Here is an 18,557-nt window from a genome sequence, read left to right on the forward strand (position 1 = left end):
TCAAATTTGTATGCAATAAAGGCCAATTACAACTCAGTATGCAATTAAATACAAAATATACAAAAAACTAATTGCAATTCAGTATGCAGATAATTGCAAGAAAGAAGATCACAATTTAGCATGCAAATAAGTACATAAAAGAAAACCAATTGCAATTCTTTATGCAAACATTTGCAAGAAAGAAGACAAGTCACAATTTAGTGTACAAATATATGCACAAAAGAATTACCTGCAATTTGGTATGCAAATAACTGCAAGAAAGAAGTGCAGATGCAATATATTATATGCAAATAAATAAACAAAAGAAGACCTATTGCAATTCAGCATGCAAATAATTGCAAAATACAAGACCAGTTGCATAAAGTATGCAAATAAATGCAAGAGTAAAGACCAAATATGCAAATATGTCATTGATGCCATGACTGTTACATGCTATACATTTATGAAAATAATAAACTTTTGTTAAAAACAATTTTTTTATAATAATCAAAAATATTAGTATTTTATTTGTTAATTGTTTGTCAGTGTAAACATGTTTATGTCCTTGCTGTGACACATCTGGCTGTTTTCAGTGTCTTACAGCATGTACGCACATTTTTAAGTAACATTTCTTAAACAGTTTTTCGAAAACATGTCTATAAAGTACTCATTTCTGATTTACTTGGATCCATTTTTAGCTGTTTTTGAAAGGTGTAAACGCCCCACTAAAATCATCCACAAACATTTGAGTGGAATCTGTATGTTAATGGTTTAGGTTAGAGATGATGTACTTCACTGTTCTTTTTAATGTGTCGTCTTCTCTCTCAACAGCGTAACGCCCTGCTGGCCATCTCTCCGGCCACGATGGAGGTGCTGCTGGGTGTGTTGGGTGTCGGCGAGTGTCTGAGCGGAGGTGGAGATGGAGAGGACTGGGACAGCGAGGCTCCTGACAGGAAGTTGCTGTTGACGCTGGGCTGTTTGCGGGAGGTGGTGCACCGGCTCCTGGCCAGCAGCTCCGATCAGAGACAGGTGGAGATCAGCTCAGTGCTGGAGAGCTACTTCAAACTGCTCAACTCAGACCCCGCCGCCACAGCGCAGGTCAAAGGTCGCCCATCGCCGCCCCACTCTCGGCACTGGGAGAGTCGATTTGTGGCGTTACAGGTGAACATGCTCGGTGAGTTGATCTGTCACTCATGTCATATTCACTAATCTTGACCGCTTCTCTCTTCTGAATCCTGTTCTCTGTTTCACTCAGAAACCATTCAGGACATGTTTGAGTGCAGCGACCGCCCCGTTCTGCAGGCCATCTTCCTCAACAGTAACTGCTTTGAGCATCTGACCCGACTCCTGCAGAACAGTAAGGTGAGCTCCTCTACAGACGCTACATTTCCTGACCATCATGCATTTGGGTTTATTCAGTTCAGAGTCACAATAGAGCTCAACAATGACTTTGTCAGGTCCCTTTGTTTTGGGAGCGTTGATAGAAATTTTCCCTTCAGTAAAATCTTCAAAGAAAGTCTTCTAAGCCTCTCCGAGATGAATCAATATTTGATTTAAAGCAAAAAAAAAAAGCATTTGAAAAGATTTTATCTCTCTTTTGAGGGAATGAATACACTACTCTTCCCATAAACCATTGCGAATACTTTAAGACGACACAAAAAAACACAAATAATGTATTTTCTTATCAGACAACACCACTGCTGTCTTTTATGCTGGAATTTAAAAAAGGAAATGAATACTTTTATTCAGCAAAGATGCATTAAATTGATCAAAAGGGACAGTAAAGACCGTTATAATGTTACAAAAGATTTCTGTTTCAAATAATGCTGTTCTTTTGAACTTTTTATTAATCAGAGAATCCTGAAATAACCCATTGTATCCACGGAAATATGAAGCAGCACAACTGTTTTCAACATTGATAATAATAATAAATGTTTCTTGAGCAGCAAATCAGCATATTAGAATGATTTCTGAAGATCATGTGACACTGAAGACTGCAGTAATGATACTATAATAGAAAATAGTTATTTTAAATAGTAATAATATTTCAGTGTTACTGTTTTAACTGTATTTTTGATCAAATAAAGGCAGCTTTGGTGAGCATAAGAGACTCATTAAATGATCTTACTGACCCCAACCTTTTGAACGATATATTATTTTGCCTTCATTAGCCTGTAAAACAAGATATGATATAATTATTTATTATCCTTATAAATATTCAATTATCTAATCCTAAACAGTGAAGTCATATTTAGGTGCAAATTAGTTCCCTAAGGGCACATACTAATATTCAGCAGTTAATTGTAATTCTTTAATAATATAGTCAAATGACGTTGACTTCTACTGATTTTGACAGCCTTCACATCATGGTAGGTCTCTTATGAAAGATTGATGTTATCTCTAAAAGATGTTAATGACCTATTGCCTTATACATTGTAATGTTTGACAGGAATATCTATATTTGTTTTAGATCCTGTCAGAATCTAAAAACGCGTTTATTGTCATTTAACTGACAGTGTGTTCAGTTGCAGGATTTTTCTTGTGTGTTTATGCACGACAGAATTTGTTTTGCAAGTCAGTTTCTTGTGCAAATATTTGCAATCCTTTTTTTTATCTTTGCCTTAAAGAACAGAATATTTGTGTCTCAGATTAGTTTTCTTTACTCCTGATGTTGCTATTAAAACTGTCTCACTGTGCTTATGTAGTTATCACCTTACAGCATGTACACGTATCAGAACTGCAGCACTGCCTTCTATCCATGTGTGTTTCTGTCCTTTAGCGACGGAACACCTAGGCACTTAGGGTCATGATCTTTGACCTTCTACCTTTTAACCTTAACCCTTTGCACTTTCCTCTCATCTGCCCGTCTGTGCTTGCTGCGGTCGGCTCCGTCCGGCAGCTGGTTAACGCTAGGTGCACAGCCGCAGACAAGGACCAGAAAGATTTAACCAACAGGTTACTGACAGGAGAGAGTGAGATTCAGGTACCGCCCACCTGTGCCTGTCGCTCCCGCTCACCACGCCCCCAGCCCCCCCGCCGCCCACATGACCACTCCAGGACAAGATCACAGACCTCCTCTCTCTCTCTCTCTTTCTCTCTCTCTCTCTCTCTCTCACTTGAGCAGGGTCACTATGAGTCACATAAGAACCAAACCTAAGCCTCTTTCACACAGAGATTCCGGGAAATACACGGGAAATGTGTTCCGGGAATCATCCCGGGATCATTTGATTTTGGTTCATTCACACTGCCAGTGATTTTCCGTAATCTGTGCGTGCGTTCACTAAGATCCCGTAAAGACACGTGACATTTCATGAAATGTAGAGTCATTTCATGACGTGTTTGCGTTCACACAGAAGGCACTCCGGCAATTTTCCGGGACCAACGTGCCAATGAAAGGGGCTTTAGAGGGGCGTGTGATACACTGGTTGATACGAGCAGATACATTTTTTTTTTTTTTTTTTTTATAATTAACTGATAACAATATCTACAGTGAACCAATATAATGTAAATATAATAGAAATAACACATACTTTTACTTTTAAAATAATAATTATTATTATAAGTAATAATAATATTTATTGATATAAATAATAAAAATTTAATGTTGTGTAATGTGTAAATTATATTATTAACAATCCAATTTAATAAAAGGAAATTACATGTATATGAAATATACTGTTTCATATATATATTAATGTTGCCAAATAATTAATCGCATCCAAAATTAAAGTTTTTGTTTACATAATATATGTTTGTGTACTGTGCACATTTATTATGTATACATAAATACACGCACATACAGCAAATCCTTTAATGCATTTGCACCTTGATCTGACAACACAGAGTGTCATATCCAAATAAACTGACACCATAAGTGACCGGCCCTGTTTCATAAGCCATTCAGTGCTTCCTCGTTCCAGAAGCAGAACAAATATCAGTCCATTTCTTCATGTAAAGTGCTGTGAATGTAGAAGCTTGTAATGGAGTGGTCTAAAGTTTATTTACTCAGTCATGCTTTCAATAATCATCTCATTTTCTATATTTTGCTTTGCTTGTTTCCCTCCCGTTCCCCCCTCGCCTGTCCTCTGGTGGTTTGGTAACAGGGTTAGAAAGCTGTGACTCCAGCAGCTTTGAGATTATCGGCCTGTAGCTGTGTGTTTCACGCTGTATAGAAGTACCTCCTTGATTTCATGTCTTATTCTGTTTATTGCTGCTCAGTGTTCGTCACTCTCCAGCCAGCCTTTGTCGTATTCTTATACCTAATGAACTAGCCAATTGCAATGGCAGATTGAATGTCATGTGATTTTTGCAATCATCCAATCAGGAGTCTCATGACACGGCTTGGCTGGACAGATTTTCTGGGTTGTGGAGGGGATACGTTGTCAGTGTGTATATGAAGTGTGTGTATTGGTTGGTGTTGGTGTTGGGGAGTTTTTAGTTTCAGATCTGAGCACTGATGGTCTGATATCTAGTCTATAACAATTTCACAAAGATAATCAACATTTTTAATTTTTCACCCACAGTGTCTGATTCTATTCCTGCCTGTTCATGTAAGCATGGTTCTGTTGTAGCATTTTTGCCATTCGTCATGGCTTTTCACTCATCATTTGCATGGCAACAGGTAGGGCAGGAATAGAACAGGCCTCATGCTGTACGGAGTCTTCAGCCATTGGCTGGATCTCTTGATTGACTGTGTTTTCCTCCAATCAGGTGTTCCAAGGGAGGCTTGACTCTCTTGCCGTGGCAACGATCAAAACTCTCACGACAGTGATGCACAAGTCGCCTGCTGCAAAGGTTTGTTTTAATCAAGTGATCCATCATTAGACTTTGTGTTCAGGATTCCTACCTGGAATGGGCCTAAAGTCAAGTTTTATAATAGGATTCTTACATTAAAAAAAAGAAACGTATTCATTACCATTAAAAAGTTCACTACATTTTTTTGTTTTAGTCTGTTCTGCTAGCCAAGGCTGCATTAATTTGATTAATTTGAACAGTAATATTGTGAAATAAAATAACTGTTTTCTATTGTAATATATCTTAAAATGTAATTTATTCCAGTGATGCATTTTCAGCATCATTACTCCAGTCTTCAGTGTCACATGATCCTTTAGAAGTCAAACTAGTATGCTGATTTGCTGCTCAAGAAATATTTCTTCTTATCAATGTTGAAAACACTTGTTCTGATTCATTTTTTGTGAAATCTTGATACATTTAATTCAGGATTCTTTGATGAATAAAAAATGTTCCTATGTCCATTTTTTACGGTCACTTTTGATTTAATGCATCCTTGTTGAATAAAAGTATTAATTTCTTTTAAAAAAATAATTAAAATCTTACTGCTCCCAAACTTTTGAATGGTAGTGTGCTTATACACACTTCTCATCAGACTGTTTAGCAGTAGAAAAAAATGGATTTCCTTTTTAGGAAATATTTTTATTGGAAAACATGGGAATATAAGGGAATTTTAAAATAATTTTTTGGCCTGGAACAATCATTAAAAATGAATGTAGTATTTTTTTCTTTTATAGATAAAAGATTAATAACCAGTAGGATCTTTATTTGATTTAGGATATTCCTATTAGGATTCTTTCTGATTGGTTCAAAATTATGACGGAAATGGTGTAGGAAACTTTAGATATTTTACTCAGAAATTGCTGGCAAATTTCACAATTAATTACATAATTTCACAAATAATTTTACTGAATTAAATTACATTTTGGTGTAGAAAGACTGAAATTGAATTTTCTTGTAAAACATACTCCAATTATTTTAGCTTTATTTACAACTTGGAAAAAAAATCATATTTCCAATGCTAATTCTTTTGGTACATGATGACTAGGGCTAGAGCTCTGGAACTAGTCATTGAACTATCTATAGTAAATAAAACCGCCTCGTTCCCTTGTAGGAAGTGTTTAAGGAGCGGATTGGCTACACTCACCTGTATGAGGTGTTGGTGTCACTGGGTCAACCGTCCAGACACCTGCTGAAGGAACTCATGAACATGGTGAGTTGAACACTTCCTGTTTCCTGGGAGTCAGTCACATGATGTTTTTTTTCTCATCAAGTCAACGCCCCTTTTTTGTGAGATGTAAACGCGCAATTCTGAGAAAGAAAGTCCGAATTGTGAGATACAAAATCGAAATTGTGAGGAAAGTCAGAATTGTGAGTTTATATGACGCAATTCTGAGATGTAAACTCGCAATTGCGAAAAAAAAAGGCAGAATTGCGCGAAAAAAAAAAAAAATCAGAATTGTGAGAAGTCGCAATTACCTTTTTTATTTTTTATCCAGTGACCATAAATATAAGACAAATTCAAATTCTGCTCTAAAAAGTGTCATTACTCATCTCAAGTCATTTCAGTGTTGATTCAGTTGAATTCAATAACTGTTGTTGTTTGATTCAGCTATAAAGAACAATCAGGATGCTTGGTATTCACATCTATCTCGAGTGATCTGGCTAACTTTAAATTGAATAAATAAAGTGGATAGCTCCCTATGTTTGGAACGGAGCCATCTCACTTTCTCTCTTCTCATCGCTGTCTTCCTGCAGGCTGTTGAGGGTGAGCATTCGTCCGTGGGTCTCCTGGGCATCAGTAACGTGGACCCTCTCCTGCTCCTGATCCAGTGGCTTCCAGAGCTGGACTCTGCCGAGCTGCAGATCTTCACTGCCGACTGGCTCCGGCGCATCTGCGGTCTGAACCGGCGCACGCGAGCCACCTGCGTCAACTCCTGCATGACTGACAGAGTGCTGTCGGCTCTGGAGAGACACGAGCGGCTGCACCGGACCTGTGCCGAGAGTCTGGTGGGCCTGCTGGGATCTTTAGGCAGCCAGTCGCTGAGTTCCTCTGAGCTCCAGTATCTGCTAAGACTCCTGCGTCAGGACGAGCCGGGCAGCGCTCACCCGTATGTGGGACCGGTGCTGCGGGCGCTCCTGGGGATGGTGCGCAAACAGGGCCTGGAGAGCGCCATGCAGTACTTTGATCTGTCGCCGCCCATGGCTGGCATCGCCGTGCCGACCATCCTTCGTTGGCCAGGCTCCGCCTTCAGCTTCTTTGCTTGGCTGTCATTGGACCAAGATCAGCTGGGCCCGCCCAGTAAAGGAGAGAAGAGGAAGCAGCTGTATAGGTGAGAATGGAAATAAAAGAAATTGGTTTGATGGTGATTTTTGGTGGGAAAGGAAGAAGGAAAAAATCTGTTTTTTGTTTTGTGTGCACTTTTTTTATTTATTCATCTGTTTGCGTATTCGGCACATTGTGTATTTGGCTGTTGCATTACATTTTTTATATATAAAAATTTTTTTTTTAGCTTCTTGATGTTGTTTTATGCTTTTAGTTATTATTTTTTCAAACAATTTTTGTCAATTTAAAATTTTGGGAAAAAAAATGTTTAAAATTTCCAATCTCCAGTGTGTGTGTGTGTCTGTGTGTGTGTGTGTGTGTGTGTGTGTGTCCCTTCTAATTGTAGTATATAATTTTTTTTACTATGATAGCTATTAGGACTGATTTATTGTTTTGTGTGTTTGTGTGTAGTTTTTTCACCCCGGGCGGCACCGGGTTCGAGGCCTTTATCAGTTCAGCCGGAGTGCTTGTGGTTGCCGTGTGCACTAAGAAAGAATACGTCACCGTCATGCTGCCTGACTACTGCTTCTGTGATTCGCTCTGGGTGAGTCACATGACCAAAGAAGTGTTTGTTCTTATACTTGTATTTATATACCATGGATGAATTGATGTCTGGTTTGTATTTGACCTTCAGCACAGTATTGGTGTGATTCACGTGCCGGGGAAGAGGCCGTTTGGCCAGAGCCAGGTCTACATCTTTGTTGATGGACAACAGAAACTATCAGCACCTTTAAAATACCCAACCATGACTGAGGTGAGAGAAACAACTCACTAAATATGTTTTGTATTTGAAGACCCACCTAAAAGACTCCCTGTGTCAGTTCGGTTTAGTCTTTTATTGTGTGTATCTCTCTCTCAGGCCTTCACGTCATGCTGTATCGGTTCAGCGGGTCACCGCACCACGACGCCTCCTCCCTCTCAGATCCCAGATCCCCCGTTTTCCGGAGGCAATCCTTCCGGGCGTTCATCCTTTGGCGCTATCCTCCCAGGCTGGGGGGGCTTGCTAGGGACCAAACCTGAGTCAGTCACCAAACTGATTTCCGCTGGGACTCAGGACAGCGAGTGGGGCAGTCCCACCTCACTGCAAGGGCAGCTGGGAAGTGTCATGGTCTTCCACGAGCCCCTCCAAGCCAGTCACGTCAAAGCCCTCTGTAGCGCAGGACCAAACTGTATTTCTCCCTTTAAAAGTCAAGAGGCAGAACTCGGAGACCTGGCGCCCAAACTTCTGCTACACTATTCTCCAAAGGTGGGCTGTCTTTATAGGTTAATTTAAACTAGGGCTGAGCTATATAAAGTGATGCACAATAATAATATATGTTATATTTACATTAATGGATTTATATATATATATATATATGTATATGTGGGTCAGTATTACCATAGAGTGCCTTTCAACCATCACAATACTCAAATTTTTTGTTTCAATTTCCCATTCGCCTTGTCATATAAGTAGTAGACACTCAAGTACTATAGAAACATATTAGCTGAGCTCCCACACATTCTTTTAGATAATTATGGGCCATTATTCGAAGCATAAACCATAAGATATGTCCACCCTGTCATGGACATATATATTACTGTTAAATATGTTTTCATTGCAAAATTAGGATGCAAATTATGTTTTCTGAAAGCTATGATGTCTTTTTCCTAAACAAGGTTATTTGTTTGCTTTCAATCATAAATACATACGATTTTTTGTAAACCATATGTTTTATATGAAACTTTTAAAGAAACTCGTTCAATTTATCGTTCAGCAATTCAAATGTATTTTTTCTTATTTGGAGAAAACTGATATTTGGATGCAGTTTTTTGTTTGCATGTTATTGCCCCCACACCTAGCTATTGAACACACTGGATTATATAGATATGATTGAATAATTTAAAATATTATTGTAAAATATCAAGATGACACAGGGTGGACCAGCACATAATGCAGAACACGCAAATCATGACAAAATATGAAAATGAAACATTTATTCAACTTCTAAAAAAATTATATAATAATAATAAATAATATAATTACATCCTCAAACACATTGATATACCGACCCCTCCCTATTAAGTTTAATTCAGTCCACCCTGTCATGCGTCTGTCCCCTCTATCGAGTCTAAGTGGCCAGTGGACGTTTTGAGCTTCAATTAGTACATTAACTTACAACAAACTGTGAAAAGCTAAATATTTAGTCTGGTTGTTGAAGGGAATTCGGTATATTTAAACTTGCATATTTTGAAAATACTGTATTCTAATCACTTCTGGCATATTTTATGCAGACAGGGTGGACAGCCTTATTGAGCAGAAAAGACTTCTTTCAACTGCTGAGACAAACAAGTGACTGAAATGAAAAATAAACACTCATTTATGTATTTGCTCTGTAACAATATAAATGACAATTACTCCTCTTTGTGAAATAACTTTAACATGTACATGACTAATCATTGTCCTTTTGCATATACAGGCATGTAGAAAGCCAATTTGTCTGGATTTGTCCCCTAATATGCTGCACGGTCGCCTGACAGGAAATAAAGTGGTCAACTGGGATATCAAAGTATGTATGCAGTTTCCCTTCCTTTGAACTTTGCTTTTCATCCATTTCTGCTCTGAGTGTTGTAATCTGTCCAAGTGTGTGTTCTGTAATTCTCCTTGTACTTAAACACATACTCACACTCTTTCTGGTCTTTTATAGGACATAATCAACTGTGTTGGGGGGCTTCCTGTGTTGCTCCCAGTCTTGGAACAGCTGACTTTGTTAACCCCTGATTTGCATCACGTTGACCCCTTGGGGTCAGAGTTCATCAGCCCTGACTCAGCCACACCTGCTGATGGAGATTGGGTCATACTGCCCTCAAACAGAGCATCCGGTGAGCACACGCTCTTTATAAGTAACTAAAACTATGTATATATATATATATATATGTATGTGTATATATATATATATATATATATATATATATATATATATATATATATATATATATATATATATATTATATTTATTTATTTTTTTTTTATTATTGATAAAAGTAATGCTAAAATTAAATATATATATTAGATGAAAAACTTAAAGTAAAATTAGAAATAGAAATCAAAATTAGAAATTAGAAAAAAAAACATTTAATTTAAATTTAATTACTAAAAAAGTTTCATTACTAAAGTTACCAAAAACTGAAATAAATCTAAATGAAAGTGAAACAGAAATATAAAAATAGTAAAAATGACAAAAGCACATAACAAAATTACTAAAACTAAAATAAAAACTGAAAATATAAAAATAAAAGATCTTTTGCATCTCAAGGATCTCATCGCCTGCTCCTTTTCTGTATTTATGATTAAATTTGACATAAATATAAATAAAGCTGAAAAAAATTAAATGACAAACTCTAAAAAGAAAAAAAGAAAAAAACTACAATTAAATAGGTTTAAATTATTATTATTGTTATCATATAAAGTACTAACATTAGTAAAACTGAAATATAAGTGAAGTAGAAATATAGTAAATATGTATATAGTAAAAAAGACAAAAGCACATAAAATGACTAAAACTTAAACTAAAATGAATATTAAGTCAAAATATAAAAGTAATAGCTAATGAGATAATAATATAATGAATACTACAATAACCATGTTATTTGCTTATGTGACTGATCTTTTGCATCTTAAAGATGTTACTGCCTGCCATGCGTCTTAATAATGTTGCGATATGATGTTTGTGAACGTTTATTATTCAGAGGCCAGACTGGAGAAGAATCTCGTGGCGACGTTCTTGCTGGTGATCAAGCACTTCCTGCAGAGGCATCCCATAAACCAGGAAACCCTTCTGCACTCACACGCTGTGGCCACGTTAGGAGCTCTGCTGCAGAAGGTACCCATAATTCCCTTTCCTTTTGTTCCTCAGTGTCTCACTTTATATGTCTTCATTCGCTGTCGGTGTGTGTGTGTGTGTGTGTGTGTGTGCAGCTGCCAGCGTTCCTGGTGGACGTGAGCGTGCTGGTGGCGGTTCAGCTGTTGACTGAGCAGATGACGTATGAGAAGAACTCCCAGCTTCTGCAGCAGCTCCACACACACCTGCTCTTCAACTTCAGCATCTGGAACCAAGGAGATTTCCCACTGCGCATCGGTCAGTCTGTGTCTGTGTGTGTGTTTGGGAGATTTATTCATGCTGCATTTATGTTGTGGAAGTAAAAATCCCATTAATTTTCTCCATAGCAAATTTTTTTTTTTTTCCTAACTCGATTGACAAATGAATACAAAAAAGCTCATTTTTAAACGCAATTTAAAATGTGCATAAAAAATTATTAATTTACATTTTAAAACCCATTGATTAAAGTGTTTTATACAGTATTTATATGTACATGTCTTTTTTAAATTTAAATTATTTATTTAATGTATAGTTTCATTATTTTATTTAACTACATTATAAAAAATTAAGTAAAAGTTTTAATTGTATATTCATTTGTCCCTGCAATAATTTTATTTATCTTTTTTCATTTTAACGTTTGAATTATTAAATTGATTACTCCTAATTGATAACTAAATTATATTATTATAAAATAATAATTTAAAATATATTTAAAAAAATATATATATATATTTTTAAGTGTCACTCATAGTCCTCCATAACCATTAGCTCTGGGGTTGCTATATTATACAGTATAATGTAATATAATTATTGCTGTCAAACGATTTATCGCATCCAAAATAAAAGTTTTTGTTTACATAATATATGTGTGTGTATACTGTGTACATTGTATTATTTAAGAAAAATATATTATGTTTATATATTAAATATATTTATATATAATATCAAATATAAGGATAAAAATATATAACTGTATTTACGTGTGTGTGTGTGTATATATATATATATATATATATATATATATACACACACACACACACACACACACTATATTGTATTGTATTATATTTTAAGAAAATACACGTATTCTTCTGTAGAATCAAGTTATTGTGATTTTTTTTTTTTTTTTTTTTTTTTAATTATTATTTTTTTTTTTATCATTACAAAACTGGACTACCCATAATCTGGAAGATGGATTTGAAAACTCTGAAATCCCTATGAATAAAATGAATTAAAAAAATCCTTCAGAGCCTTTTGCTCTGTTCACTTTGACAGTGTTTTGGGCTCTTATACTTTTGCGCTGATCTTGATGTGTTTTTCATGGTGAAGGTCACATCCAGTACATGTCCACCGTCATCAAAGACAGCAGGAAGCAGTTCAGGAAGAAATATGGAGTGCAGTTCCTGCTAGACACAGTTCGCCTTTACTATGGGTAAAACTACTCTAATCCCTTTGCCATCACCTCGCAGCTGTTCTGCCTCTTTCTCTCTCCATCGAGTCAGTCTCCATCAAATCTGTTCTCTTTCCTTTCTAGTTCTGGAAGTAAAGATGCAGATCTGAGTGAGGATGACATCAAGACAATCAGAGCTTCTCTCTGTGGCCTTCTGAAGTATTACATCAGCAAGGGAACCACCCATGAGGAGATCCAGAGCATTCTGGGATACATCGCTGCCATTGGAGATGAGGAACAGGTGAGAAGAGGAAGATGCTTGCAGACTCAGTTTCACATAATTTACTGCTGTGTATTTTCAGCATCATTACTCCAGTCTTCAGTGTCACATGATCCTTCAGAAATCATTCAAATATGCTGATTTACTGCTCAAGAAACATTTCTGATTATTATCAATGTTGAAAACAGTGCTGCTACATGTTTTTGTAGAAACCTTGATACATTTGTAAGGTTTGTTTGAGGAGAAGAAAGTTTAAAAAATAGCATGTATTAGAAATCAAAATATTTTGTAACATTATACGAAAGATTACTGTCCCTTTCTGGCCGTACGGGTTTCTTTAAAGCTGCAGTCCATAACTTTGAGTTCAAAATTTACAAAATGTGTATAATAAGCGAGTACACCATGAATCCAAACCGTGTTTTTGGCTTGTCCTGAATCACAGCGGTACATCTATAATAAGTGTTTATATTGGGACTATTTTAGACTGGTTCGGTACCTGTGATTCGTCATCGATATAAACAGAGAGATGTAGCTCCTTCTACAAGGTTCTGTTCTGTTTATTGACCGCTGGAGTGCCAAAAGGTACGGACTGCAGCTTTAATACTAAAAAAAAGTACTTTTTCATCACTACTGCAGTGCATTGTTTATTATTTACAACTATTTACAAAGTTAGCAAGGTATTCATTAATTTTCATAAGTTTAGTTGCAAGTTTCAGTATTTGCACTAGTTGGTTTAACAATTGTTTTGTTTTTCTTGAGCATTATTGTAGCTTTAATATTCAATTAAATTAAATTCAGTTACATGATTTGAGAACTTTTAGCTACTTCGTTACAAGATTACAAATTTAAATATCTTATGTTCATTATTCTGCGTTTAAATCACTTTTAAAAAATGTTTAAACAGAAATATGCTAGGTGTCAGGCTTCCTTAACATCGAGTCAGTCTAGTATTTTTTTTTTTTTTTTTTAAACGTGCCATTTTGCACATTCTATATGGTATGTCTAACTCTTTGTCTGAGTGTGTGTGTCTAGGAAAGAAGCACTCTCCTTTATTGTTATTGATTTGCCCTAATCAGTAGAGCAAACATCCTCTGTCTTTCTCCATTTTAATTATCCTTAAACCTCAATGTGCTTAACCGCAAACTGGATTTACTGCCCTGCCAATTCATTTAATCGCTGTCTCTTCCGGTTTCTCCTGCTCTTATCACTTATTAGCAATAAACATGAACTAAACATGGAGTTGAATTCAGTGCGTGTGCTGTTGCAGCTATGTGGGATCCTGGAGCTCTTGCTGACTCTGCTGCAGACCAGTGCGGCACGGGACCAGCTCTTCCTGCTGCTGTTTGAACCGGGAGCAGCCGACTCCTGCTACGCCCTGCTGCTCAACAACAAACACTCCGACCGCCTCCGAGAGCTCGTCTTCAAGGTGCATAACTATATGTTGATATATATTCATGTTAGAATGCTCATTAACTACAAATTTTTGATGATGGTGTTAAATTAAAATGAACGTTTTGAATCTGTCAAATGCAAGTGTGATTAGTCTGTGTGTTTCTGCAGCTGTTTGAGCGGATGCTGAAGTGTGACCGTGTGTATGAGAAGAGCAAACAGAGGTTACGCTTGAGGGATGTGGGATACTCTGGCCTCAGTCTGCTGTTCTCAGACCTGCACCTCACGTCCCTGATCAAGTGCCTCCTTCACCAAGTGCTGTCTACTGGTCAGTCTGATGAAAACCCAGCTCATACAGTACGCTGTTAAAGTCATAGTCCCTCCAAATATGAAAATTCTGTCATTTTTTTTCAAACCCGTATGAGTTTGAAGTATGTTGGTAAACAAAAAATGTCACGTTCCCATTGACTTCCATTTAGTTTTTTTGGCCATACAATGGAAGTCAAGGGGAGCCGATACTGTTTGCTTACTGACTACTTCTTGTTCCACAGAACAAAGCCTTAGAGGTTTGACTGAGGATTTTCATTTTGACTGGACTATTTAATAATTATATATTTATAAGGACTTTGGTGGAAATCAAAATGGTGGAAAAAAAATATAAAAATAATTGACACGTTCTCAAAGCAAATGCATTGCATAATGTCGAATATCAGCTGAAAAATTTATGTAAAATAAATAAAAATAATTGCTATTTTTCCCTCTCTGTCTCTCTTGCTCTCTATGTAATCTGAGTGTAATTTCAGTATCATTAAGATACTAGTTTTTATGAAGTATATGGTTTTTATTTTTTAAACATGGATTTTATATTACATTAGTGTTTTGTTTATATTTTATTTTATTTTATTTCAGGTAACAAAATTGTTGAGTTTTAGTTAAGCATATCCCTTATGTTAAAACACCATTCATTGATGAGGTCAGACTGAATTTGTGATGTGAAATGTTTTTTCATAAACCCTCTTTAATCTCTGTCCTCTAGATACTGTTATAAACTATAAAGATCTGATGGCTGTGGTTCTGCTGACCCATAAAGCCGGGCCCAGCGTTCGCCTTACTGTATGCAAGAGGGTGAGAACATTTATTACATCAATACAGTGTCACTCAAAACATGTAAGATATATTTTTTTCAGTGGAGAACAAAAACAGTTGTTTTGTGCGAAGAAAAGACCAAAATTTAAATAGTTTTTTGAATGTCGTACATGCATGGGACATAATTTTAAATTTTGGGTGAACTTTCCCCTTAACTAATATAAAATAGTGTTTGCCAAAAAAAAAAAAAAACTTGTGCATTAAATGAAATAAAATGACAGAGAAATACTTTGTATATCTTAATGTTTTTAACCTATGTATCCTCCTCTTATTTGCTGCAGCTGTATGCACTGCTGCAGTCTCAGCAGGATGCAGCGCTGCAGATCTCCAGGCAGATGTGTTGGCAGGGCACTCTAATGAGTTTGTTTGTCCGGTGCCCCGGGAGCGACGGAGGTTCCGGTTCGGGCCGTGGTGACGCGGCCAGCCTGGGGAGCTTCGAGCTGGGCCGCAGCAGCGGAGGAAACCGCCTGGAGCGCAGGCCTCAGGGAGACAGCGTGGGGAGGCTTGAGGAGCGAGACAGCGCCTCAGACAGCAGGTCCATAGACAGCCTGGACACTGGAGAGCTGATGTCCCTCTCCGAAACTCCAGGGGACGCGCCAACACCTAAGGCTTGGGGTGGGAAAGCAGGGATCTTGAGTTTGGACCTGTCCCAGCTGCATCTGTTCGATCACGGGGACAGCGGCAGTCAGACTCCGGGCAGCATGCAGAGCACACCGTCTCCTCTGGAGAACACAAAGCCCTTCACTGGAGCTTCCTCTCTGAATGATGACAGCTTCCTGTTTAGTGACAGTGTGTCCCTGGGGGAGTCTTTTAACAGTGAGGTGAGACCAAAGATCTGATGTGTTTCAGTGGAGCAGGCCGTGACATTTATCACTTCCTCATACTAATTATTTAGTTATTTTTCAGGTTCTTAACAAGAAGTCCTTGATAATAAGAACTAGAATGAAGGTGTTAAGTGACTCTAAAATATAATTTATAGATGAGCCACATTTAATGGCATTGTAAAATACTTATTATCTGTGACCGCACATGCAATATTAATGTGGCAAGTTGCTACAGGGTGATTAACTCATTTGCTCGCCAGAATAGTTGTGTATTTTGATTATTAATATTAATGCCTTTAATTTTTTTTATTAAACGTTGTTGACTTTTATCATATTGCTATTGTAAACATTTTAGAAAAGCTTTGTAAAAACTGTGGTAAAATCACAGCTTTTGTGGTAAAAACAGCTTATTGCTTTAGCACATTATAATTCACTACTTATCAAAATTAATGTTTTTATTCACAAGGATGCATTAAAGTGATCAAAAGTGACAGTAAAGACATTAATAATAATAATAAATGCTGTTCTTAATAATAAATTCTACAAAAAAGTATGATGGTTTCCACAAAAATATTACGCAGCCCAACTGATTTCAATGTTGATGATAATTTTTTGAGCATGTGAGAATTATTTCAAAAACGTAAAAAAAAAACTTTCCATCCCTAAACTGTTGAAAGGTAGTGTGAATAACATTGAATATAATAGTTCATAATATATTATAGTTTATATATTTATATAATATTTAGTTTCCACCAAAATACTATTATCATCCAGAGCCAATGTCTATTCATTTACAGTCAGTCTTGTTGAAGTGGTTTATTGATTTATGTCTTGCCGCCCAGCGTACGGAGGAGGAGTTGGCGCGTCTGCTGTTGGAGATCGTGTTGTGTGTCATGTGGAGAGGGGTGGAGGGGTCAGATGACACCGCCTGGCTGGAGAGAGGTCAGGTGTTCTCTGCCCTCACCAAATTGGGCACTGCCAATGAGCTGCTGCTGCCCGTCGACCACATCAAACTCAGGTCAGACTACATCTCAGGTGTGCTTTCTTTGGAACTGCTGCTCTAGTGATGCATAAAAATACATTTTTCACAGTCAAAGTGCAGCATTATAAAAGCGCTAATTAAATGTCACCGTTTCGGAAGTTAATTTTCAGAATATTTTTGGTTGCTGAAGATCAGAATCAATCTGAACATCTAGTTGTTAATGCCTTTTACTAATGTCTTTCTCCACAGTCTGATGGAGAGGATGTTGGAATTGGCCGTAACGGATAACCGAGAGGCGACGACGGCCACACTGCCGCAGCACACGGAGAACGCGGTGCGTCTTCTGCACGTGGTGCAGGACTTCCTGCAGGCTGAGGGGCTGGTGAATCCCGCTCTGTGGACTGAGAAGGTTCTGGAGGAGACGGTGACTCTGATGGACGGGCTGATGGTGTGGTATGCCTCCGGCACGCAGTGGCTCCAGCTGTCTCAGGTGGGACTACGGCTGCTGCTCGGGTTCATGGCGCAGGAAGACCCTCAGGTGAGAGATCATAGGGTCGTATTACCAATGCGTTGATATGTTTGTCCAATATTTTGCTCTTATACAACCGTTTAAAAGCTTGGGGTCAGTAAGTATTATTTTTTTTTTTAAAAGATATTCATGTTTTTATTCAGCAAGGACACATTAACCCTATAAAGCCTACTGTATAATATTTGATATGTGAATTTTGAGTTCTCAACATTAAAACATCAAAACTAGAAGCCCTTTCAGTATAATTAAATATATATCTACCTTCTGGTCATTATTCTTTTGCTGTGAAATCTTTAATGATTTTTATAAAGTAAACCTAAGAATAACTTTCATATTGTTAGTAATATTCAAGATGAACACTTACTGAACTGAAGCAACTTAGTTTTGCTTGATTATTTTTTAAATAATCATGTTAAAATGTGAGTTTGTGAGGAACGTTTATTTGTTCATCTCTCAATCATCATTGCATTGCGTTATATGTTTTGCTTTGATCACAAAACTAAGCAATTACATTTTTATCTTACTAAAACAAATTATGGGGAGATGCAAAGTGACGACTTATATTTATATGCATTTTACGTAAGTAGTCTGATCTCATTGATTTACATTCAAAGCTATCAGAATTTCATCTCACTTTTTGGCCGTAGAAATGTCTGCAACTGCACTAAATTTGGATTTTATTAATTTTTTGCTCAAATTGGGCCTCTGATTGAAGTTGAAGTGTTTTTTAGAGTATGAGTTCTATGTTCTCACTATACCATGCTATATGAGCCATTACAAGAAATGTTTCTTTAGCATTAAATCAGTATATTAGAATGATTACTGAAGGATCATGTGACACTGAAGACTGGAGTAATGATGCTGAGAATTCAGCTTTGCATCACAAGAAAAAATTACATTTTGCAATATATTACAACAGAAAACATGTCCTTTAAATAATAATAATATTTCCCAATAGTACTGTTTTTACTGTATTTTTGATCAAATAAATGCAGCCTTGGTCAGCATGAGAGACTTGTTTTAAAATCATTAAACAAATCTTACCAACCCCAAACTTTTGAACT

The 18,557-nt window shown here is 36.9% G+C and overlaps 1 protein-coding gene across 2 annotated transcripts in view; it reads left to right on the top strand.

Annotated features, from left to right (window-relative positions):
• LOC306879578 (neurobeachin-like protein 1) overlaps positions 1–18,557 on the top strand; it is a 55,042-nt gene that overhangs the window by 16,342 nt on the left and 20,143 nt on the right. For both annotated transcript variants that reach the window (XM_079432627.1, XM_079432626.1), the window contains exons 9-28: positions 811–1,153; positions 1,235–1,341; positions 4,690–4,773; positions 5,885–5,983; positions 6,529–7,103; positions 7,508–7,640; positions 7,731–7,850; positions 7,956–8,342; positions 9,553–9,642; positions 9,781–9,955; positions 10,823–10,956; positions 11,052–11,211; positions 12,283–12,385; positions 12,488–12,644; positions 13,891–14,049; positions 14,184–14,340; positions 15,049–15,137; positions 15,440–15,979; positions 16,825–17,000; positions 17,214–17,502. In XM_079432627.1, the coding sequence (XP_079288753.1) occupies positions 811–1,153; positions 1,235–1,341; positions 4,690–4,773; positions 5,885–5,983; positions 6,529–7,103; positions 7,508–7,640; positions 7,731–7,850; positions 7,956–8,342; positions 9,553–9,642; positions 9,781–9,955; positions 10,823–10,956; positions 11,052–11,211; positions 12,283–12,385; positions 12,488–12,644; positions 13,891–14,049; positions 14,184–14,340; positions 15,049–15,137; positions 15,440–15,979; positions 16,825–17,000; positions 17,214–17,502 (4,077 nt within the window). The remainder of the gene's footprint in view (positions 1–810; positions 1,154–1,234; positions 1,342–4,689; positions 4,774–5,884; positions 5,984–6,528; positions 7,104–7,507; positions 7,641–7,730; positions 7,851–7,955; positions 8,343–9,552; positions 9,643–9,780; positions 9,956–10,822; positions 10,957–11,051; positions 11,212–12,282; positions 12,386–12,487; positions 12,645–13,890; positions 14,050–14,183; positions 14,341–15,048; positions 15,138–15,439; positions 15,980–16,824; positions 17,001–17,213; positions 17,503–18,557) is intronic.

Source organism: Barbus barbus (genome assembly GCF_936440315.1).
Source record: "Barbus barbus genome assembly, chromosome: 13".
Lineage (NCBI taxonomy): Eukaryota > Metazoa > Chordata > Actinopteri > Cypriniformes > Cyprinidae > Barbus > Barbus barbus.